Source organism: Mercenaria mercenaria, chromosome 8 (assembly GCF_021730395.1).
Source record: "Mercenaria mercenaria strain notata chromosome 8, MADL_Memer_1, whole genome shotgun sequence".
NCBI classification, from domain to species: domain Eukaryota; kingdom Metazoa; phylum Mollusca; class Bivalvia; order Venerida; family Veneridae; genus Mercenaria; species Mercenaria mercenaria.
The window spans coordinates 60,378,168-60,404,894 of NC_069368.1; the positions used below are offsets into that span (position 1 = coordinate 60,378,168).

General features: G+C 35.7%; 2 protein-coding genes across 2 annotated transcripts in view; one reads left to right on the forward strand and one right to left on the reverse strand.

Moving 5' to 3' along the window:
- Nucleotides 1–8,222: 8,222 nt before the first annotated feature.
- The window catches only part of LOC128559058 (uncharacterized), a 28,556-nt gene continuing 10,051 nt past the window's right edge, over nucleotides 8,223–26,727 (forward strand). Inside the window, exon 1 of the mRNA XM_053550077.1 lies at nucleotides 8,223–9,117. Coding sequence (XP_053406052.1) covers nucleotides 8,420–9,117 — 698 coding nt within the window. The 5' untranslated portion in view covers nucleotides 8,223–8,419. The remainder of the gene's footprint in view (nucleotides 9,118–26,727) is intronic.
- Nucleotides 20,031–26,026, reverse strand: LOC123566264 (zinc finger protein 724-like). Its single transcript, XM_045360206.2, has 2 exons — nucleotides 25,646–26,026; nucleotides 20,031–21,419 (listed from the first exon to the last, which is right to left on the reverse strand). The coding sequence occupies exon 2, from the start codon at nucleotides 21,258–21,260 to the stop codon at nucleotides 20,163–20,165; it is 1,098 nt and encodes a 365-aa protein (XP_045216141.2). The 5' UTR covers nucleotides 21,261–21,419; nucleotides 25,646–26,026; the 3' UTR covers nucleotides 20,031–20,162.

A 26,727-nucleotide genomic window follows, 5' to 3' on the forward strand; every position in this document is an offset into this window, starting at 1 on the left:
ACTTGGCACAGTTGTTCACCATCATGAGATGGATTGTTGTGCGCAAGAACCAGGTCCCTAGGTCTAAGGTCAGGGTCACAGGTAGAGGTCAAAGGTCAGATACAAGAATGACTTTGTCAAGAGCATTTCTTCATGCACGGAGGGATTTTGATGTAACTTGGCACAAATGTTCACTACCATCAGACGGAATGTCGTGCGCATGAATCAGGTCCCTAGTTTCAGAATTACTTCCCTTTGTTGTTATTATAAATAGCTTTTATTGTAACTTTTTATAGGGAAAAATCGAGACTAATTTTCTGTGGTACAACATGCATGTTACATCCAATTTTTAAGCGTATTTTGACATATCCTTACCTGGTGAGGATTTATGTGTTAAGATTAACTTCCATTTGTTGTTACTATAAATAACTTATACTGTAACTTTAGCTCACCTGAGCACGAAGTGCTCAAAGGTGAGTTTTTGTGATCGCCCTGTGTCAGTTGTCCGTCATCCGTCGTCAACAATTTGACTGTTTACACTCTAGAGGTCACAATTTTGGCCCAATCTTAATGAAACTTAGTCAGAATGTTACCCTCAATAAAATCTTGGACAAGATCGATATTGGGTCGTCTGGGGTCAAAAACTAGGTCACCAGGTCAGATCAAAGGAAAAACTTTTTAACACTCTAGAGGTCACAATTTTGGCCCAATCTTAATGAAACTTGGTCAGAATGTTACTCTCAATAAAATCTTGGAGGAGTTCGATATCGGGTCATCTGGGGTCAAAAACTAGGTCACCCGGTCAGATCAAAGGAAAAGCTTGTTAACACTCTAGAGGTCACAATTTTGGCCCAATCTTACTGAAGCTTGGTCAGAATATTACTCTCAATAAAATCTTGGACGAGTTCGATATTGGGTCATCTGGGGTCAAAAACTAGGTCTCCAGATCAAATCAAATGAAAAGCTTGTTAACACTCTAGAGGTCATAATTTCGGCCCAATCTTAATGAAACTTGGTCAGAATATTACCCTCAATAAAATCTTGGACAAGTTCGATATTGAGTCGTCTTGGGTCAAAAACTAGGTCACCAGGTCAAATCAAAGGAAAAGCTTAACACTCCAGAGGTCACAATTTTGGCCCAATTTTAATGAAACTTGGTCAGAATGTTATCCTCAGTAAAATCTTGGACGAGTTCGATATTGGGTCATCTGGGGTCAAAAACTAGGTCACCTGGTCAAATCAAAAGAAAAGCTTTTTAACACTGTAGAGGCCACATTTAAGACTGTATCTTCATGAATATTAGTCAGAATGTTAATCTTGATGGTCTCAAGGTCCAGTTTGATTCTGGGTCATGTAGGATCAAAAACTAGGTCACCAGGTCAAATCAAAGGAAAAGCTAGTTAACACTGTAGAGGCCACACTTATGACTATATCTTAATGAAATTTGGTCAGAATGTTGATCTTGGTGATCTATAGGTCAAGTTCAAATCTGGGTCAGGTGGGGTCAAATACTAGCTCACAAAATCAAATCAAAGGAAAAGCTTGTTAACACTCTAGAGGCCACATTTATGACTGTATCTTCATGAAACTTGGTTAGAATGTTAATTTTGATGATCTTTAGGTCAAGTTTGAATCTGGGTCATGTGGGGTCAAAAACTAGGGCACCAGGTCAGATCAAAGGAAAAGCTAGTTAACTCTAGAGATCACATTTATGACCATATCTTTATGAAACTTGGTCAATAGGTCAGGTGAACGATACAGGGCCTTCATGGCCCTCTTGTTTTATAATTGATTGATGGGAAAACCAAGACCACTTATCTGTGGTATAACATAGATGTTACTTTCAAATTTTAGGTGTATTTTCAGGTATCTCTACCTGGCAAAAAGTTTTTTTGTGGACTTAGAAAAACAAAATACAGATTTCTTGTGGACTTACTTCCCTTTGTTGCTACTATAAATAGCTAATTCTTGAAACTATTTAACCTGGTTGTTAGAACTGGATATGTCATTGTTTTGGCTTACTGTCTACCAAACGTTACATGACGGTGTTTATTGTGACATTCTGGAGCTTTCATTTTTTTTAACATGGCTTTTCTTGATTGCCACTTGGGCAACTTCACTGGTCAGGCTATTAAAATTCTGCGATAAACAACGGTTGATGCCTGGACTGGTAAGAGAGCATTAAACATCACTATGACATTGAATTACCACATGAAGTCTGGTTCTGTTGTACTCGGATAAATGAAGTTCAGTATAATTTTTATCACAATATTTCAATGAGATTGTAAGAATGGAAAAAGTCAATGTCTTCTTGTATAGTTTGTCATCCAATTTACCATGGTTCATCATTCAGACAATAAGATATTTAAACAATTGGGCTCACACCCTCTTGGTTCAGTTCCTGTCCATCTGAATTCTGAACAGTGATAAATAAGGCGGCAACCTACTGGAAGGCCTTGATTATTTGATATGTAACAACATTTATTGAGAGTATGAAATTGATTGGCTATTTATAGACACCATGCAATACTGAAGTAAAACTAAACAATAGAGCCATTATTCTGGCTATAAACACAATTAATTTATTTATTGTTCAGATGATAAAATTGTATTATGGTAAATATTTGCAGTATATTATAACAGTTACTGTATGTCATATTTACAAGTATAGTTCATATTTAGCAAGAATAGGTGTATAGATTGTACGTCCAGTGGGATAGTCACATCACGATGGACATCCAACAGATCACATTTTTCTCTACAGAAAGAAATTTCGATAAGGGATTAGGTTTAAAGAACAAAGAACTGAACGTTAATCAAGAATGTTTACTTCTCTAATCTACGTACAGTATTTTAAGATAAAGTAATTCATTGTTCACAATAAGCGCTGTTCGTAAAACAGCGTGCTGCGCTATTCGGCGATTTGACAGTAAAATGAATTTATGTCTCAATAAGAGACCTACTTTAAAAGGAAGGTACACCAAGATACAAAAAAGACCCTACTAATCAGAGAGGTTAAAGTTGTGTTCAGAAAAAGAAGTCTGTCAACAAATTTAAGTATGAAAGGGGCATAATTTTGTCAAAAATACAAATCAGAGTTATGGGAATTGTTACCACACATGCAGATGATAATGATGATAAATATACATATTTTTAGTTTCAAGTCATTATCCTATATTGTACTAGTTATAACCTGAAAGTGAAAATTGCCAAAAAACTAAGAAAGAAAGGGGCATTAATCTGTCAAAAATATAATTAGAGTCATGGGGATTGTAACCACACATGCAGATGATGATAATAAAGAAATATTTTTCATTCAAAGTCATTATCTTTTAAAGTACCAAAGATAAGTCTATAAACAAAGCTTTCAGAAAAAAATTAACATGAAAACAATTACTGGTATAATGGGCCCAGCCCCTGTACATACTTTGTTTGTATGCTGGACAATGTTTATGTGAAGTTACAGTAAGATATAAGCAATAGTAACAAAGGTATGACAGAAAAACAAAGGTTGCCGAAAAACTTGAACATTAAAGGTAACTTAAGTATAACATTTTGGTGACCTTGACCTTGAGTATAATGGGCCCAGCCCCTGCACATACTGTGTTTGCATGCTGAACAATGTTAATGTGAAGTTACAGTAAGATATAATCAATAGTAACAGAGGTTGCTGAAAATCTTTAACCGAGAAAGCTCGCGCCTCAGGCTGGGCGAGTAGAATAACACCCCTATTCACCAAATAGTGGAGCTAAAAATGAAACAATATTAATCATGAAGTTTATTTCATTTAAACTTTTTCACAGTTAGAAAGGACTTCCCACATTAATCCAGTAATTGTTGATAAATATATAATTTACTTGATATGTTTGAGTATTTGTAAGAACCACACAGACATAAAATAAAAAGTTTCAGAAATCCATAAACAACATGTTTAAAAATTATTCTAACATGACCAGCTAATAACCTACATACTAGAGAAGTTAGAGCAAAATCTATCTTGGGTTTTTCTACAATAAACTGACTTTTAACTACGCTGCGCACGCACCGTGTTTTGGCTAAATGTTGTATTGTAGCATGCAGTTTACTTTACGTTTGATTAACTAACTTGTAAAGTTTGATGACTGTATGACAAATAGTTTTGAGACAGGTTGGCCAAAAGAGAGATGAACATACTGTCCAAAGTATGTACAAAGAAGGGCAACTCTAACTGCCCCTCCTGTTTCCTGCAATATTTGGGGTGCACAGAAAGTAAACACAATAAAATTGGTAAAAGAAACTGTACTGCATAATGTGGTTTTGGCAATTTTGCGGACTAATATGTTGTATACATACACATTTTAACAATAATTTAACATATATTAAGAGGGCAATAATGGCCCTGTATCGCTCACCTGAGTACCATTGCTCAAAATGATATGATCAAGTTTTGACATAGAGCACATAGGCATACACATTAAATATCATCAGGATAAACATTTTCTTGTAACAGCCCCTTTTGACCTAGTCCGGGCCAATTTTCATACCAAGTTTGAGGGTCCTAGGCTCAAATGGTGCGTTTTTGTACCAACATGACTATTCTTTACCCTGGAAGACTTAAATAACATTTAAAACCAATCTCATTAGATGCTGCTGAGATATATTCATTTATTTAAAATAAAGGGAGGTAATTTGTCATAAATTCAGTCAAAAGTTATCTACCCTGATTGTCCGAGTCCATCTGATGGAACAAATGACATTTCAAATCATTTGACATACTCAGTCCATAGCTATCTACCCTGATTGCCTCAGTCCAACTAAAGACAATAATGAAATTTCAAATGAGTTCTATAAATATTTACCGAGATAAATCCATTTTTATTAAAATCATGGGAGGTAATCATGCATTGGTATATGCATGTAGAAGATTCAGAGTACAAGCCTATACAACAATATATTAGTAAAGTATTCATATCGAGAAATGTTCAATCAAGAGTTATCTAATATGACTATTTCTTACCATGGAAGACAAAAATAACGTTTCAGACATACTGAGAAATTTTCCTCACTTATCAGGGGAAGGAAGTGTGCAAAAACTACGATTAAGTCAGTTTCTCTGTTAGCGTATTCTCCCCTTAGCGCTTTGATAACTCTTATCTCAAACAGTGATCAAGTAACAAGACATCATCTCTTACATGCTTGATTGTCTATATACATTCAATTAATATAAATGAACAGCATTCTTCATTCGGAATGTGAATGTTGTGACTGATGTTTTTCTTTAAACAAAATATTTTAGCAATTTATTTTCTGTGCTTTGCACGAAACAATGGATACTTTTTCGCACCTAATACGCAAGTGTTTCATTAGAAATTTATTCGATTTATAGTTTTATAGATATCCGATCTGAAATTTTAATCCAACAAAAGTAGTTAAAGTGTACGAGAGGAAAACATTTCAATACAAGATAGTGATATGTTTTGTGATAGTATTTATTATCAGATCAGAAATCAGATTTTTTAAAAATAATTGATGTATTCTTCAGACTGAATAACAAGCGGATAGATCTATCAAGTTTACCAAATCTATTCAATAATTTCATTGCAAATCTTTTAATAATATCATGTATTGGTACTCAAACAATTCAAAGTATACATGTGTATGATGTATGGATGAATGGCTATACCCTGTTTTAAATGTACGCATGCAGCTATGATAAAACATAGAGTTCTTATGAAATTTGATAATATTGAATTAGGTACATTATATACAATATCTGCACATCTGTTTATAATATATCATCTCCAACACCATTCCCCTTATTTTCAGAGTCCTTATCTTTGCATCATATTAACACACACTTATCAATAAGCATCAGTAGCTTTGCGGAGTAACTTTTGTAGTGATTCCTAGTGATTTCAGTCTTGTTTTAAGTTCTTCTGTGGTCATTTCACTGGCGGGTTTTTCATTTTCTTTTTCAAATTGCTTTAAAACTTAATTACTGACAAACTTTATGTTATGGACACACATTAGAATTGGCTGTTTTTAATGCTTTTTACGATGAAATATAAAATATAATTCCTTGTGCTTGTATTTGTATCTATAGTTATATTATTGTATGAATGTTTGCCCGGTCCTGAAGATTTTAAACGACGTTTTATAGAACGGTTTTAAGTACGTAGAAGAATGGTCACCATAGAGTTTTTCGTTGATAAATCATGATAAGTGTGACACGTTTTCCGTCTTTTACAGAACATATATATATATAATATAAAATGTCAGACAGATGACTCGAACACACTACCCTGCGGTCAGTGGCAAAACGCTTTGTCCGCATGATACATGATGGTATACAATTAGCATTTCAATAGTTATATCGTTGATTAGGTTCGGACACCGAAAATTTATTTACGAAAATATACGGAATATTCTTGAGTGCCAGGTCAATACTTACGGACAATACGTAATTATATTGTATAGTTTAATTAGAGAATTATTTTCTTTCCTTGTTACTTATTATTTTTAATAAAGGGTAAAACGTGAACAAAATAATAAACCCTAAAATGTTGGCCCAAATGAACACAGGTGGTAATTATTAGTTGTCGATTCTCCATTCATTATGAAACACATGTGCATCTGTCCACTGTTAATTACATCTAATTAAGAGATAAACATCTTTTTGGCGTAAAACGGCACGCACTAGAAAACTGCTATCAAGTTTGTAATCTCACATTAATTCTTTGAAAGGCATTTAAGTTTAGTACTACATTGTCAAAAATTATAGCCATTTAGATTTCGAAAAATGTAGGAACATTTCAACTCTTTCTTTGCGAGATTTTTTTACAATTGGTTATTCCATTTAATTATTGGAACATTTTACAAGGTTCATATTAAAAAAAACCCCTACAAATCATAGCCAATATCTTGTCAATTTTCTTTTAATTCTAATTCACTGATACAATCCGCTACTTTGACATAAATCACGCATTTAAATTCAAATACTTATGTCATACATCGGTACGTGTCACGATGTTATACCTTTCATTCATACATGCCGTGATTCGGATGGCAACATACGTGTCCCTTTAGAATATAATTAACATAATTTAATTTCTGCGTACACTGATTTAAGGCATATGACCATAAAATTTATAATGCTAATATTTTGTCAATACAATACGCTGTCCCGTGCCACGATGATATACATGTATACAAGAAACAGGATGCTACCTGACCAAAATGACACTTTAAATTTAATAAATAAACTAATTTACTGAAACACCCAGTCATTTTGTCAAAATAAGTCATAATAAATATATTGTATTATTATTTTGGTTATTACTGTAATGCAACTACAGAGCTGCTTTCACTTTAATTTTCGAATTTTTAAAAAACATATCTCAGTATTTTCAAAGGAAAATGCCACGAAAACTTTAAAAAGAAAAAAAAATTTTAAAAGAACATTTGTCAGACGGAACGCACCTAAAAATCATGCTAAACTCTGTTAAATAATTATACAATCATGTATTCCTATTCCGACACGGCTCTATCGTAAAACTTAGCACGTTTTTGTCAATATACAGAAAACGTTGAAACTCTGTTTTTAAACTAATTTAGAAGCAAGAAAGAAATAACTTATTTTATAATAAAATATAGATCTAGAATGCACATGGCGGAAACTTTCTACATATATCAGGGATGGAAATTTAACTTTAATATTTCCATCAAAAATAATCAGTAAAAACAGGGTTATCGTGTAATTCTGCCAAATATATATAGGGAGTATATTGAATTTGAGAGACTTTTTTCAAACGAATTTAGAAGCAACCAAATATTGACTTATTTTGAAGAAAAAAATACCATCGTAAAGGTATTGAATTGTTTTTTAAGGAACTATCAGGGATGGTATAATAGAATAAATAGAAATGTGTAATTTTTGACATTTTCTATGGTAAATGTATCATTTTCCTATATAAATCAATGTAAGTTTAGGTATAGAATTTATCAGTTGCGCTGTCTGGTGGCTTATCAGAATATGTGCCGTAGATGTACTGATAAGATCGCCAAAGAGGAGAATTGTTCAACATGCCAATCTCATTAGAAGCTGCTAAGGTGTATTCATTTAGATAAAAAATAAAGGGAAGTAATTTGTCATAAATTCAGTCAATATGTATCTTCACTGATTGTCCAAGTCCATCTGTTGACATAAGAGAGATTAATTTATTTTAAATATTAATCTAGTTTATTCTGGTGTTAATTTCTCGCTTAACTTGGGTTAGATATTTACCGGAAATTAGCGTTGCAAGACGCCGCGTAGTGTAACCATGGTAATTCTCGCGAGATCGTTCGTAACTTCGCCGAGTATAAAAGTCACGTGACCGCCACGTTCTATCTTTCAGTCCGCAAATTCAGCGTCGCACAACATTTAAAAATTCTAGAGTAAATTCAGTTAGCAGTTTTAAACATGCCAGGTCGTGGAAGGGGCGTGAAGAGAAGGGGCACGGATAAACGTGGCCCGACAACAAGGGCAGCCGAGGCTAAACGAGCAAGGCCGGCAATTGACGACGGCACAGGTCCGGACAGAGGTAGGCAAAATACACCAATTATTGATTTTGAACAGATAATTCGTGATTCTGAGGTTGTACATGGCATTCAAAGTAGAGAAACTCAAACTTTCAATAACGATTTTGAGTCTAATAATTTATTTTCAAGTAGAAATAATCCCGACTCAGAACAGAACAACACTCAAGGTGAATGTCCGGTATTGACCGCGCAAAACATGGACGTTGTAAACCAAAATGATGGCTCAAATTGTTATGCTAACGCTACCGACAATTATACAATGTTAGGTAGTAATGAACCGTTAGTGCATTTTAACAATTCATTGAACTATGCAAATTCGTTTCCTCAAAATTATGACATGACACGCTTAGCGCAAGATGATATCGCTATTCATGTTCCCTCAAGCATAAAGCAGAAAATATGCGGGGGTGAATATATCAACATGGCATTACTTCTTAAGGGTGCGGTGGAACTTTCAGATTTTGCCTCGGGAAGTACTTTGCAGTTTTCTCATGATGGTACAATTACTTGTCGGCCTAAAGAGTGTAAAGATGACATCGGAAATATCGAACGCTGGTCCGATGCTTTTATCATTTTTATGTCTGTCTATTTAACGGCATACCCAAACAAAGTTCACGAACTCCTTCAGTATTTCTATGTAATACGGGAATGCGCATCTCGTCATGGGGGAAAATTTTGGAAAATATATGACGAGCAATTTCGTCTGCGTCAAGCTAGCATGCCTTCGTCATGGGCTATCATTAATCATGAATTATGGTCGCGGTTAATGCCGTCCATATACGAGCCTACAAGGCAAAGCCAGATAAAGCAAAAGCCAGCAGACATATGTATTCCTTTTAATAAAGGCACGTGTAACTGGTCATACTGCAAGTTTCGGCACGCGTGTTACCATTGTGGCCGTTCACATAGCTTGATGAATTGTTTTACCGGTACAAACATAACAATAGAGAGACGTTCTCACTGCCAGAAAACACAGGGGGTAATTTTCAACAAACTGGCCGAAAAAACCTTTTTCGAGGGCGTGGATTCTGGCGTGGTCGTGGATTCAACCAGTATCGGGGCTCAAGGGGTTCAAACAGAAAGTAATAACTTACCTTGCGATGATGTCCATTTTAAAGTAGCACATTCACCTATAAATATCCAATTTTTAGAAATTTGGCTTAGTAAGTACAAGTCGCATGATGCAAATATTTTATTAAACGGTTTTAAGCACGGTTTCAGATTAAACTATTCGGGCCCGCGTCAAGCTCGTGTATCAAAAAACCTGAAGTCCGTAAAACAACAGCCTGAATTAGCACAATAAAAAATACAAAAAGAGGTAGACGCAGGCCGAGTTGCCGGTCCATTTACCGTTAGCCCATTTAAAAACTTGCAGATTTCACCAATTGGCTTGGTTCCAAAGAAAAGTCCGGGCGAATACAGTGTCATATCCTGAGGGATTATCAGTCAATGAATTTATAGATCCGAAAATATGCTCGGTTAAATACACAGAATTCGATGAAGCGATTCGTATTATACAAGACCTGGGTAGAAACTGTTATTTATTTAAAATGGACATAAAAAGTGCATTTCGATTACTTCCGATTCATCCCGACGATTTCGAACTTTTAGGATTTTCTTGCATGGAAAAGATTTATTTCGATAAATGTTTACCATTTGACTGTAGCATTTCGCCTAGTTTGTTTGAGAAATTTTCTACTTTTCTAGAATTTTGCATTAAATCAAAAATGAATTCAGGACGCCTTATACACTACCTTGATGACTTCCTTGGCGGGGAGAAAGGGTACGAGTCTTGTAAAAGCCTAATGCTATTATTCGAAACAATCATGAACGAGCTAGGCGTTCCATTGGCAGACGAAAAAACGGAAGGTCCCTTAAAGGTCATTGTTTTCTTGGGCTTAGAACTTGATTCGGATAAAATGGAGATCCGAATACCGATCGAAAAAATTGATGAAGTCATTCAAAAAATTGAATTCATTTTGTCAAAGAATTCCGTTACTCTTAGAGAAATGCAGTCGCTTATAGGATCTTTGAATTTTTGCTGTCGCGCGATAGTTGTTGGAAGACCATTTTGCCGACGTCTTATTAATTCAACTCGTGGCGTTAAGCGTCCATTCCATCATGTCCGACTGAACAAGGGAATAAAATTAGATCTGGAAATGTGGCTTAGATTTTTTAGAAACTGTAACGGAATTTCAGTCTTTCATGATCGGTTTTGGTTATCTAACGATGACGAACAGTTGTACACAGACAGCTCTGGGGGCATTGGTTTTGGTATCTGGTTTAATGGGCATTGGTGTCACGCAAGATGGCCTGTTGCATGGCATAGTAATGGTTTAACAAGGTACATAACCGTATTAGAGCTTTTCCCAATTGTTACAGCTATTTGTATTTGGGACGGGCAGCTACGAAATAAGAAGATACGGTTTCACTGTGACAACCAGGCCGTAGTACATATATTGAACACGATGTCTTCCAAGTCCTCACAGGTTATGTCATTAATAAGGGTACTTACGTTACAGTGTCTGCGCTTTAATTGTTTGTTGAGAGCTTCTCATATAGCCGGGGCAAAAAATGAAATAAGCGGCGCATTATCTCGTTTTCAGCTCACCCGGTTCAAAACGTTAGCACCAGAGGCCGATTCGTCACCGACACCAATACCAGACTATCTTTGGGATATCTTCAAAGCAGATGTAAGCACTTGGTTCGAGCAGGAATAGCAAATAATACAGCGTCTACCTATAACACGGCTGTAAATTCGCTAGAATCATTCAGAACATTATATAATTTGTCTAGAACTTGGCCATTACCTTTAAAACATGTCGTGCTCTTTATTGTGTACTGTTTTGAAAAAGGCAATTCAGCAAAAACTATAGCTACATACACGTCCGGTTTATCATTTTTTCATAAACTAAATAATTGGTTGGATTTATCACAATCATTCATCATAAAAAAGTTAATAGAGGGTTGTCATAGGTCTCGCCGATGCACTGATAATAGAGCACCAATTACTGCTAATATGTTGGAAGAAATTTGCACATTGTTATTGTCAGTTTGTTTTAACGATTATGAGGCAAAATTGTTTAAAGCTATTTTTTGTTTAGCATATTTTGGTTTATTTCGGGTTAGCGAGCTTGTAGCGAGTAGATCTCAAAATTACACACTTCAGTCAGGTGATATCTCTTTCTGTCAATTTCGTAATAACGTGCGAATTGTAATGCATACATTTAAAGCAAATCAACGTGGCCATCCAATAATTCTGAAAATACCATGTGAGGAAAACAAAGCTATCTGCCCAGTGGGCACATTGAAGGAATATATGCTTGTGAGACCGAGTCAGACTGGTCCTTTGTTTATTCACAAAAATAGCCAACCGGTAACAAGATATCAATTTTCAGCTATCCTTAAGAAATGCATAGACAGGTCTAAGTTTAAGTCGCCAAACTTCAAAACGCATAGCTTTCGTATTGGTAGAGCGTCCCATTTAGCGTCAAAGGGGGTTCCGGAATCTTCCATCATGAAATTAGGTAGGTGGCGCTCCAATGCCTATATTTCATATATAAGAACATAATTCAATAGTATTTCAAAGGGAGAAAGTTTTTCAGTATTTTGTTTGTTCTGAAGACGAGAGTATATACCGGATATTTTCCTGGACCGATGATGTTTCATATAATGAAATAGTGTAAAGTCACTCGCTTTTATTTATCAGGCTGGGTGCGATTCCAATACTGTAGATCGATAGTAAGTTTACAATTATAGATTTACGTAACCTAGGTTAGGTACGTCATAGTTTCATCTATTTTATAGTAAGTTATTAATTATACATGCAATTTTACAGACATTTGGGTCATTGGGGACTCTATACCTCATTGGGCAGGTGTGAGAGCCAGCGCAAGGGGGATTGACAATTTACGGCTACCCTGTACAATAGCATGGTGGTGCAAAAGAGGGATGAGTCTGGATGAGCTGACACATGCATTACAACTCCCAGCCCTCTTTAGGAGTCCTCCTCAGGTGATTGTGATACATCTAGGGGGTAATGATTTAACAAAGCATTCTGTTAAGTGCATCTTTAAAATTATACAGGACTCCTTTGATTATATAAAGAGGGCGTTTCCAAACGCAGTAACGATCTGGGTTGATATAATTCAGAGATTAAATTGGGGTGTTCCAGACAATGAAATCAAGAGTATAGAAACTAAAAGAAAACGAGTCAACCAGCCAGGTAGGAAATTGTCCGTAAAAAATCTCAGAGTCGATATAGATGTGAAAACTAAAGGCTTTTTTCGACCTGACGGTATTCATTTGTCTGACGTAGGTTTAGATTTTTATCTAAATGCTCTTCAGGAATGTCTGGAGACATACAACGCGTAAGAATTTTGGGGGGAAATAAAGGTTTATTTCGTGGCGGAAAATTTTTCGCTGGGACGCGATCAGGGGCATATTATATCTATCGCTAATTTAATAACAATCTTTTTGCATCCCCGTGGGTGTCTCGGCCTACCACAGTAGTTATCTTAGGAGGCTGAAAGCCCATGTGGTCTAAATTACAGTCGTTGTGACTACAGTTTTTTGTGAGCTTGTAGGAACTTGCCAGAGAGCGAAAAGGGCTAGGCGTTCTTACAATGACTCCCTCTTTTGCATAGGTTTGTTTTTCTCGAATGTAAGTATTGTTGCGCTAATGGTTATTGGTACAAATAGGGTACCTGGCTATTTGGTTTATCGGTTTAATATGGTACAACGGTGTACCATTATTTGGTACAAATAGGGTACCTGGCTATATGGTTTATCGGTTTAATTAATATGGTACAAGGGTACTATTATTAGGTACAAATAGGGTACCTGGTAACCGTATATGGTTTACTTGGATACATTATGGTACTAAGGAGTGCCATTGGTTTAAAGGTACTAAAGGGGTACCTTGGTATACTGGATATTTGTTTACAGCGCAACAAGGTTAGGAAAATAAGTTTTAAAAACATGCCCTCGGTCGCTTCCCAGCGCGAGATTTTACGGCTCTAGCAAAAGCTGACATGACCAAGTATGCTCCATATCTCTTTAATCTTTATAAGAAATTGAAAACAATATATTATGTTTCTAAGAAGCTAATTATTCGAAGCTTTGTGAAAACTTTTACAAATTTATAATAAGTAAAGGATTGAAAATCGTATGTTGTTGTTTTTGAAATTTCATCCTAGAATAAATGAAATTTCAGATCAGTATCTTCATTAGTTACGGAGATATACCCATTTTAATTTGAAATAATAGGGAGGTAATTTGACATAAAATCAGTCCATAGTTATCTACCCTGATTATCTCAGTCCAACTAATGACAATAATGAAATTTCAAATAAGTGCTATAAGTACTTACTGATATAAATTCATTTTGATTACAATAATGGGAGGTAGTAGGATATAAAATAACTCTGGAACCTATGATTAAATCTGACAGATTCGTCATGGAATCCAAGATTTATTGTTGTTGAAGATATTTTGGAAGTTTGTATCAAATCAAACCATAAATGAAGTCTCTATGTGGCTGCAAAAGCCAAAATAGCAAATTTTGGACCTTTAAAGGGCCATAACTCTGGAACCCATGATGGAATCTGGCCAGTTCAAGAAAAGAACCAAGATCTTGTGGTGATACAAGTTGTGTGCAAGTTTGGTTAAAATCAAATCATAAATGAAGCTGCTATTGTGCAGACAAAGTCAAAATAGTTAATTTTGGCCCTTTCAGGGGCCAAAACTCTGCAACCCATTATGGGATCTAGCCGGTTCAAGAAAGGAATCAAGATCTTATGGTGACACAAGTTTTGTGCAAGTCTGATTAAATTCAAATCATAAATGACGCTGCTATTGTGCAGAAAAGGTCAAAATAGCTAACTCTGGCCCTTTCAGGGTCCATCACTCTGGAACCCATACCAGAATCTAAGCAGTACAAGAAAGGAACCAAGATCTTATGGTGATACAAGTTGTGTGCAAGTTTGGTAAAAATCATATCATAATTGAAGCTGCTATTGTGCAGACAAGGTCAAAATAGCTAATTTTGGCCCTTTCAGGGGCCATAACTCTGGAACCCATATTGGAATCTAAGCAGTTCAAGAAAGGAACCAAGATCTTATGGTGATACAAGTTGTGTGCAAGTTTGGTAAAAATCATTTCATAAATGAAGCTGCTATTGTGCAGACAAGGCCAAAATAGCTAATTTTGGCCCTTTCAGGGGCCATAACTCTGGAACCCATAATGGGATCTGGCCAGTTCAAGAAAGGAAACAAGATCTTATGGTGATACAAGTCGTGTGCAAGTTTGGTTTAAATTAAATTTATAAATGAAACCACTATTGGTGCAGACAAGAAATTGTGAACGGACGACAGACAAAGGGCAATCACAAAAGCTAAAAACTTGAAATTCAAATCCACATAGTATATTACAATGTTACAACTACAGTGAAAAGTTGAGTAAATAGGATAAATATTGAAAGACCTGTCAAAAAATAAACCTCCATGATACAAAACTAGGGTAAGTTAAATACTGTAAAATCAATAATATTCATTGAGTACTTAATTAAAATCTGGACAGTACATGTACCATTAACTGTTAAAAGATACTGACTGAATAGCCAACAGTGCAGATCATGATCAGACTGCACAGAAATGCAGTTCACATGGTAGCAGCCATGTTTAGTGGCCAAACAATGGTCAAACAGTTGAAAATAGAAGATATGGTATATAGAAATATGTTAAATACTGAAAATAACTGAACAATTTGAGGTACACATAGAAACTTGAATATTTTGAAATCAAAGTGGCCTTTTTAGTTTGACTCACTAACTTAATCACTTCTGCAGGTTATAATTAAAATAAGCATGTCAAATTACAGCTGGAACAAACAAGAGCTGTCGGAGGACAGCAATGCTCGACTATTCAACAGCCTTGTCGACTGAATGAATACGAGTCGAAAAAAGGGGCATAGTTTAGTAAAAAAGCAAAATAGGGTTATGGAACCTATATAGTGCTTATCAGCTCATGACAGTAGACAAATGTGTGAACTTTCAATCCATTCCCATTAGTGGGTACTGAGATACCAGCTTACATATAAGAATTTAACCCAAAACTCCTAAGTTGAAAAAGGGGCATAATTTTGTAAAATGCGAAGTTGTGTTATTGACCCTTTGCACTGCATGTTATATCATGACAGTGAACAAGTGTGTGAAGCTTAATGAAATTGGGACGCCGACGCAGACACCGACGTGGACACCGACGCATGGGCGAGTCCAATAGCTCTACTATTCTATGAATTGTCGAGCTAAAAACCTGTCCTTATCCTGCAAGATAGCTGCCAGGGACTTACCCATGACCCACTTTCTCATTGAGGTAAACATTTCTGAAAAGCAAGAGCTGTCCATAAGTCAGCAGGCTAGACTTTTCTATGTGCTTGACTCTGAATTAAAGCTTTGCCAGTAAAAGGGACATAAATTTACCAAAAGTCTAATCAGAGTTATGGGGTTTGTTTCTTATGGTGTAGACTTTGATAGCAAATAACTATTTAAGTTTCAAGTTATAAGCTTTGATAGTAACAGAGATATTGAATGTTATATAAAACTTAAACCAAACAATTCTAAGTTAAAATGGGGCGTAACTGTAAACATTCAATCAGAGTTACGGGGTTTGTTTCTCCTGGTGTAGACTGTGATAGTAAATAACTACTTTAAGTTTCAAGTCAATAGCTCTGATAGTAACAGAGATACATGTATTTCACTTTATCAAAAACTTTATTTAAATTAACCAACAGTGATGCTAAAGCTGACTTTGGGGTGAGTGCAATAGCTTCACTTTTTCCTTGAAAAGTCGAGCTAAAAACTAAGAGCTACCCTAGGACAGCAATGCTTGACTAGTCAAAAGCCTTCTTATATAGACAATATAAACTTCAAAATACTTTTGTCGAGACACAGGCAAGGTAAAATGTAGGCAAGAGAAAAAATGGACTGGTTAGTTCTTCCAGATAGACAATATTCTGAACATTTAACATCAATTGTAATGCTGGGTTGCTACAGCATGGCAAAACAAGAAAAACTTTAATGCAAAACAAGTTTAACAAGAGCACCGCCTTGCGGGTGCTGACGCTCATCTGATTTTTTTTGTGTAATAGAAATATTGTCCTACCCATGATTTTCTAAGTCTAAAAAGGGCCATCATTCTTGCAAAAAGCAGGATAGAGTTATGTTTCTTGATGTACAGTGTCCACTTATGATGGTGAAAAACTGTTGCAAGTTTTAAAGCAATAGCTTTGATAGTTTATGAGAAAAGTTGACTTAAACATAATACTCAACCAAGAAAATGATTTTCTAAGTCCAAAAGGGGCAATAATTATTGCAAAAATCAGGATGGAGTTACGCTGCTTGCTGTATAGGGTCAGCTTATGATGGTGAACAAGTGTTGCAAGTTCAAAGCAATAGCTTTGATAGTTTAAGAAAAAAGTTGACCTAAACATAAACTTAACAAGAAATCTGATGATTTTCTAAGTCCAAAAGGGGCCATAATCTTGCAAAAAGCTGGATGGAGTTATGTTTCTTGCTGTACAGGGTCAACTTATGATGGTGAAACAAGTGTTGCAAGTTTTAAAGCAATAGCTTTGATAGTTTAGGATAAAAGCTGACCTAAACATAAAACTTAACCAAGAAAACTGATTTTCTAAGTCCAAAAGGGGCAATAAATCTTGCAAAAACAAGATGGAGTTAGTTTCTTGCTGTACAGGGTCAGCTTATGATGGTGAACAAGTATTCCAAGTTTCAAAGCAATAGCTTTGACAGTTTGGGAGAAAAGTTGACCTAAACATAAAACTTAACCAAGAAATCTGATATTTTCTAAGTCCAAAAGGGGCCATAAATCTTGCAAAAAGCTGGATGGAGTTATGTTTCTTGCTGTACAGGGTCAACTTATGATGGTGAACAAGTGTTGCAAGTTTTAAAGCAATAGCTTTGATAGTTTAGGATAAAAGCTGACCTAAACATAAAACTTAACCAAGAAAACTGATTTTCTAAGTCCAAAAGGGGCAATAAATCTTGCAAAAAGCAAGATGGAGTTATGTTTCTTGCTGTACAGGGTCAGCTTATGATGGTGAACAAGTATTCCAAGTTTCAAAGCAATAGCTTTGACAGTTTGGGAGAAAAGTTGACCTAAACATAAAACTTAACCAAGAAATCTGATATTTTCTAAGTACAAAAGGGGCCATAAATCTTGCAAAAAGCAAGATGGAGTTATGTTTCTTGCTGTACAGGGTCAGCTTATGATGGTGAACAAGTATTCCAAGTTTCAAAGCAATAGCTTTGATAGTTTAGGAGAAAAGCTGACCTAAACATAAAACTTAACCAGGCAACGCCGACGCCGACACCGACGCCGACGCCGACAACCGCTCAAGTGATGACAATAACTCATCATTTTTTTTCAAAAAATCAGATGAGCTAAAAATGGTACAGTACATACATTTGTAAATATCATGTAAATATTATGTATAAGAAATAATTAAAAGGTAACCACTGTACAATGTTAGTTAAATAATGGAAGCACTGAAAACTACACCCATGTTTACTAAATAAATACCACCACACTCTTACAACAGTAGAAAATGTGAATCTACCAACACAAGTTGTAGATAGAATACAAACTCAGATTGAAATTTCATCAAAAATATCTACCAGATTTTTTTTCACACAGCTCGCCTACTTAGCTCAGTATGGAGAGCATTCTAGGCAACGATTTGATAAAATACATTGTGTCTATAATCATTCATCCTCCACCTCGGATTTGTGAGAAGTTGGTAGTTACTTGTGCAGAACAGGTTTGTACTGGTACAGAACCCAGGAACACTGATTCGGTTAACTGCCCACCATTTTGTAACTGAAATACTGTTGAAAAAAAAAACAACCCAAAACACAGGGTTAAACCTAAATCAAACTATGTTTTTTTCACACATCTCAAACTGAAGATCGGATTCACTTATCCTCACAATAAAACTGGTTGGGTATACACACTTTCTACATCAAATATTTTACTGATAATCCATTACTGGAAACATTACCAGTCTAATAACAATGATGTCATCAAGACTAAATGTTGATTAAAAGTTACAATTCAAAACCCAATACTACCCACGGTACAACAGTGGGTAAATCTTCTACATTTTGCAAAATGTTTTTACATATTGAAAACACAACAAAAGGCCACAGTATGAAATAGTTTGTCTGTCATATCCAGCTGATGAATTCTAATAAATTCTTTTATAACTTCACAGAATAAAGGACCATCTCAAGTTTTGTGAAAAAAGTTTTTGGTATCTTTGTTTGAAATTTCGCTAAATGTCCTACATACATCTAACAATTTCTTGCATACCAGACGAGGATTTCCAGAACTTTTACCACTGTTGGAAAAATCCATCTTACATCCTGGGGTGTAAGATGACACTCATGCTGTAAATGACGTATTGCGAACTACTTACGTCATGACTTTTTTCCTATTTACGCACGTTGGTTTCCCGTGCTTTGTTTAAATACGCTGCTATCAAAAATAGTTCTAAAAGAAAGCTGTTCGATTGATTATATTTTTATTATTATTTTGTGAAATTGGTATGCAAGAATAAGATTCTTTCACTGGTTTAATATTGGTGCAGATTGGAATATCCGGATCTCAGATAACTGTTTAGGTGGTAACTCTGCAAGAGCCTTGTTACCGCCTGAACAGTTATCCTCGAGGCCGTAAATTCCCATCTGCACCTACAACCAGTGAAAGAATCTTATAGTCCTACATGAAGATTTGTGTAATTTTAAACAGGGGTGTGGAATTCCTATGTCTGATTTGTCCGACTTTTTGACGGTGGACAAGTGAGTTTTTGCATTCTGTTTGTCCGCGGATAAGCACAAATTATCTGTTTGAAATGAAAAAAGGAAAGAATAATTTAGAAACACTGAACAGTGCTTCAAGTTTATGGAGTTTATAAAAGAATTTGACGTAAGAAACGGATGTTTCACCCGCCAAGGGCCTCTCGATTTCTCCAATTTTTGGAAAACCATACTGCGTCTAAATTTGGCATCTCATTCTCTGCGTTCTGATTACGGTAGTTCCCTGTCACAATCTCGACTGATTTTTGCACACGATAACTCGGTGAATAGAAACCGGAAACATAAACAATTTTCACAAAGTTTGGGACGAATTCATTGTTACAACTTCGTCTGCCAAGGAAAATGAAAGTCAACAGTCGAAGCACAAAGAGCTCGCTAGTACGAGTCAAGAAGTTTCATGTTTTCTAACAATCAGAAAGTTTCATGCTTTCTCACATAGGTTCCCATGGCATAATGGGCAGTCTTTTAGGTATTTCTGTTAAATGTTCGACGACCTCGCTGACAACACAAGCTGAAGTGTCAAAAGCTTATTTTTTGAAACAGCTACAGTATTACACTTTTATTATGTTTGCTTTTGTTACTATTTGTGGATTACTGCCCAAAATAAAGAATTATTTGCATACTTAAATGTTGAAAATCTGGGCAAGTAAGTTTCGATTGCAGACAAGTAGATTTTTAAGTCTCATTTGTCAATGGATAAGTGAAAAATATTGGGATTTCCACACCCCTGTTAAAGATGCAAGACAGGCTTAATGTCCCCAACATACTTGACATGCTTGACAGGAGGATCTTTTGCATGAACCTGCTGGTGAATCTTTAAGGTTGCAGATTGGCGGAAGGTTTTCTTACAAATTTCACACATGAAAGGTCTTTCTCCTGTATGAATAAGTTGATGGCTTTTCAAAGCTGCAGCTTGTTTGAATGACTTCCTACAAGTTTCACACGGGAAAGGTCTATCCCCAGTATGAACACGCTCATGGGTCTTCAAAGTAGCCAGCTGTCTAAATGCTTTATTACAAATATTGCATGTGAAAGGACGATCTCCTGTATGAATAAGCAAATGGTTCTTCAAGTTTGAAGCTATGCTGAATGTCTTTTTACAAATTTCACATGTATAAGGACGATCTCTTGTATGAACCAGCTGATGACTCTTCAAACCTGAAGCTCGGCTAAATGACTTCTTACAAATTTCACAGGCGAAAGGTCTATCACCAGTGTGAGTAAGCTGGTGTCCCCTCAAGTGTGCCAACATTCTAAATGTCTTGTTACATGTGCCACAAACAAAAGGTCGGTCTTCTTGATGAGTACGTTGATGACTTTTCAAGTTTTCAGCTACCCTGAATGTCTTCTTACAAATTTCGCACAAGAAGGGACGCTCTCCAGTGTGAATACGTTTATGGCGCTTAAAAGTGTCGGATCGGTGGAATGTCTTGCTACATATTTCACATACAAAATGACCATCTCCTGTATGAACACGCTGGTGGTTTTTTAAGGCAGTAAAACGAGCAAATTCCTTCTTACAAATTTCACAAATGAAGGATTGATCTTTGGTATGTATACGCTGATGCCTCTTCAAGGTTGATTTTTGCCCAAATGTCTGGCTACAAATTTCACATTTAAAGGGACGTTCTCCTGTATGAATTCGCTTGTGACTTTTTAAGTTTGAAGACTGACCGAATGTTTTAAAACAAACTTCACATTCAAAAAGACGCTCCCCTGTATTATTGTGCTGGTGGACAGTTAAGGTAGGAGACAGGCTAAAAGTCTCGTTACAAATTTCGTGCATAAAACTTTGGTCTCCTGTATGAACAACATTTTGCTTTAGCATACTGTAATTCTTCTTTTTCTTAAAACTGGTTTGAAGTAACTTCCTCTCTGGTTTGTGAGATTTCGTGTTGGTATCAAGTGTTTGTCATAGCCATGTCAAACTCAATTGCATGTTTTGCAGCATGTTAAAATTTTCTGTTTCTTTCTTCCTGTTGTAAATCTGAAAAAGACAGAATAAATTCAAATACTGCAGTATCAACCGCAATATGCATCTGACAGGTTTAACATGGTGTCATAAAACTTCTTGGTTTTTAGTGGTATTATACACTTACATTGTGTTTAGCAATACATGTATCATTAAACAGTATAAATGTACAATACCCCTAAAAAACCTAGAAGTTTGTTTACATTAGACTGTTACTGTGAAGCATTTAATTAACAACATAGCTGTACACTTACAATAAACTGATATTATAATGAATGCATGGATTAGACAATTAACATGTCTACAGGCTCATAGACACTTACTTATTGTAATTATCTGCCATGTTGTATTCTAAACAAATAAGTTCAAAATTACATTTAAGTAAACATTTCAAGATGAAAGTCAATTTTACAAATCCTGAAAAATATCTTAGAAAAAATTAGTCAAACATCAGCATATGATCAAAATCAAACTATTTTATGAATAATACCAAAATAAATCAGTTATCATACTTCTTCTAGCAACCATAACTTTGAACACTGAAGATGCCAGTCATCCATAACTGGATCATAAGGTTACGGCATAACCAAATTTGGTTACCTAACCCGTCTTAAACCGGAACATATGGGCACCGACTCTAATGAGAAACTAATTAAGAGGGATTTATATTTTATTTGGCAGTGGGTAGGTAGCTGGTTCTGGTAAACAGTTCTATCTACCTAGACTAAAGGTCTATATATATCGTATATGAACATGTAAGTCAAGGTAGCCAGCTTTAATAAGGCGTATTATGAAGGATCATTATATTTGTTAAGTGAATTACATTTCTGGTGATTTATTATTTGTGATTTACCTGTTTATTTTGCAGTATTTATGCACTCATATCATATCGCCGGCCAACATTCTGTTATGTTAAAAAGTACCTGATGCATATTTCAGATACTGTGATTCATTCTTAAAACAAATCAAAGAGTTTAAAAAAAAAGGGCAAAACAAAGAGCATCAAAGTACATTAAATCAATAAATGATGCGGCTCTACTGAACATACCAGCATTTGGTCCTTTTGTGTGCCCTTTTTAAGTGATAATTTTAAGTGATCATCACTTTTGCACATCCATGTGTGTCTTTAAATTAATTAATTACCACATAATTTCTCTGCCAATTTGTTTATCAGTCAATAATCTTGTCTTGATTGGTTCTCATTGTTTGTTTGAACATAAAAGCTCTTTATTCTAAGGCAAAGTATACTAAATGTTAAAGATAATTACATATCAAAAGACCTAAATCTAAAGGATTGCTGACAACTGACATCATCTATCAGAAATGTTTTTCAATATATAACAAACAACAAGAATACATTTAAGACTTTAAATACAGCAAAATAAACAAGTAAATCGCAAGTAGTAAATAAATCGCAAGAAATCATGAAATGTAGGTCTAATCTATTTAACTAATATAATGATCCATTTTAATACAGTTTATTAAAGAGACAGCCACCTTGACTTACATGTTCATATTAAACAATAATAATGTATAAATATTGCACACCTGTATTTTCACGGCAATCAATAATTTTCAGTGATGTTGTAATAAATCGTGAAATCAGTTTCTTTCGTTGAATACACAGACACTTGGAGGTCAGGCTCAGCACCCCTCCCCCTCCCAGGCTGCCCCTGAAAATCCTCAGTTAATATATTTTCGTTTTTTAAAACAAACTGAACACATGTCTCGATCATCCAACGACTTTTGTTACCATTTCAACATCATGTTTAGACTTTCATGATATCTAAACTTACTAACAGTTAAAACCAATGCTCGCATTCATATCAATGTTATTTGAATCTGTCTTTTATGTCTGAAGTTATGATGAAATATTCAAACTCATCTGATTCACCAACAGGGGGTCACTTTTGCCAATAGGGGGTCACAGATACCAGGTTAAACAATTTTTTTCACAGTTGTATTTCTAGGCATAATTAGCACCAACTATATCTAAAACTATAGAAGCAAAATACTGATGCAAAGAACCTTATTCTTTTATCTAAATTTGCTAGTTCAAACCAGTAGAACATCAAATCAACCATTGATTTGTATTTTTAAGCAGAATTAACAACCCTTTGATTATCCCTGAAATGGGTGATCCTCTATTGGTTGAATGGCTGCCTCTGTTTGATGGCACTTTTTCTGTTGAAGTCAATCTAAAATTCATAATCATATCATTCCTATGAAAGTGTGTGTTTCACTCTTCTAAATGGTAACAAATATGTGTCGTTTTACCTAAGAAATTGTGAGGTATGCTCAAAAATATTCTACTTCGAAGAATTCAAGAGTGCTAAAATCCAAGTCAGGAAACATGGTTGCAAGAGTTACCTATTCATGGAACTCAGTCTCATTAGATTAGATCCTCTTCTTTTGTCAATAATTGCTGAGTGATAAGTATATATAACTTGATATACTCTAACATGTTTAAGAGAGATTCACATTTTATTTTCAAGTGACCCACTATTAGCAGTGATTCTCTATTGGCGAGTTGACTGTACATATTGAATTGGTAACAGAAGTTGTTGTATGATTGAGAAACGTGCTTAGTTTGATTTAAAAGGCGGAAATATATTGCCTGAATGTTGACAGGGGCGGATCCCCAAGTGTCTGGTTGAATATTGAACAAATTTTGCCGTTTCAAAGCTTGCAACATCTTCCTGAGCAAGTCGAAGAATATCAGAACTCCAAAGCAAAATTATGTAAGGCTTCACAAAGTAACTTCAATACAGTGAGAATAGTGATGTCAAGTATATAGAGTCTTTAGTGTGGGTAGCCGCAACCACAGGCCCCATCTAACGCATTTTTATGGTATAGCATTTATATAGTAAGAAAAAAGAATGCTATACCATAAGGATACCGTTAGATGGGGCCTATCTGGAACAACTGATATGGGGACTGGAAACCGGCATTTATCTTATCTGATGCTGTCGTCCAATCGAAGCATATGCCGTAGGTTATTCTGCTATTACTCAAACACTTACGCCTTACAGTTTAACTCGTCCTTTCAGTGAAAATCTGGGAAAGCATTTGTTGAATTTTTTGTTGAAAACAAAAGTTCTGCCATGAAATTATTGCCTGCATCTGTTTTTAAATGGAAAATATCTACATTAATGTTACTTTTCGCCCTGTGAAAATGGCTAATTCTAGACTTGTCTTACCCAGAGAGAAAGATGTCGTTTTTTACATGAAATTTGCCTTGTTGATTTAGAGTATTTAGAATAAAAAAATTAGGACATATTTTAATAAAAATAGCAAGTCAAAACTGTAAACTGTTGCCTGAAAATATTTGTTTATGATATTGCTCTGTTCTTCACCATTTAAATGCGTGTAAAACCTAGATGATTTTCTGCAGTTTCATCTAAAAGTTCGGAATACTAAATGTAACTTCGTTGTCGGCCTTTTTAAAAAAAAATATTGTTATTTTAATTTAAATACATTGTATTTTTCACACATCAGTTTTAAGATTAAATTTATTAAACTAATTTTTGGAGTTTAAACATCAATTTCGTTTGAAACATTCCCTACGTTTAAGAATGTTTTGTTTCTGTATGTAGAAATCTGACATTATAAACAGTAATTGTTTATAATTATGGCTCTACAAGATTAAGAAAAGTGTCAGCTGTTATTTTCCATTTTTTTTTTAATCAAATCCAACAAAAATCGGCCCTTTGATAAAGGTTTGAAGTTACGTGGTAAAATATTTCTTCAGGGAAGTTAGCTCGAGTTAATTCATAATAATTAAGCATATCACCACATGCAGTCGCATGCTGTTTTTGCTTCAGAATCCCTTTAGATCAATCTTTGATCATCTAATTATCGCCACTTAACATGTGACTGGTAAACCCTTTGAACAATAAGTGTAACAGCTCCATGATTAACATGAGGTAATATGCTAATTACGCGCTAATCGATAGTAGCGAAAACAAAATATCAATCGCTAACGACTGGTCGATATTGACAGGTATGGACGACAGCATAGTACAGATACATGTATTGATTTATACGGAGTTTCTACTCCCCATATTTGACCTTCCTGGGCCTATGGCCGCAACTGGCTAGGGAACCTTTGGTGGACCGGCTACCTAGCCAGTGCCATTTTATTTACAAATACAAGTGATACGCTATCCAGCTGACTGTACTGTATGCATTATAAAGAAAACGAATCGTGCATTGTAAAAAAGCGATTTTTCTCTACCTACCTATTCAGTTTTAAAATATCACAAGATGATACATCCAACTTACTTAATCCCCATGTCTCACACTCAGTACTTTTCTAACTCCTACTTCCCTAGGACCATCCGACTCTGGAACTCCCTACCAACTCATGTTAAATCTAGCCCCAGTCTCAGTATCTTTAGAGAGAGGCTGGCGGTGGTCAGTATGTAATTCTGTTGCCTCTGTCCCATTTTAACTGTAGCATACTGTCTTTTTTTAGCTTTTATTCTTTTAACATTGTAACATATCAGTTCTTTAACAACTGTTTCTCTGACAGCGCCGCCCAGTGATAGTCGGAAATCGACGGTTGGGTGAAAGATGTAGATGTAGATGTAGATTCTGACTGTGTTGAAATTGTTCGTACAAATGGCGTATACGTGTAAGGGGAGGTAATTAGGAAAACGAATGCTTCATTCACTTTGGTACTGGGACAAACCCAGGCCCTAACTACAAGTTTCCCTGTGGTGTTAAACACAGTTTGCAGTAAACCATGTAAGTCCAACCAGAGAGCTACCGCATGTGATTCCTGCGACACTTGGTACCACACCAGATGTATGAACATGCCAGAAGCTGTATACCAAGGTAGATCTATCACATCCAACGTCACATGGATATGTTTTACATGCGGCATCCCAAATTTCTCTACTTCCTTATTTGAAACATATGTTTCAGACACACAAGCCACATCAATCATGACCGAAAACTCCTACAGCATCCTATCCAACTACTCGGACGGACAGCCTTCATCAACCGGAATCGGGTCAGCCCGAGATCTACCAGGACATCGAGCCTTAGCACCCTTGACAGCTCTATAGACTCACCACAGCTCACTTCATCCCCAAGAGGACCAGTGAAGAAATCTGGACGCAAGCCTAACACACTCCGAGTATTGACCGTGAACTTCCAAAGCATTCGAGCGAAGAAGTCGGCGTTCTGGCTACTACTGAGTGAGTCAAACCCAGACATTATCATCGGCTCCAAGACATGGCTACATCCCGGCATACATGAAAGGGAGGTTGTTCCGCCTGGATACAACATCATCTCTAGACTAGACCGTTCAACTGAT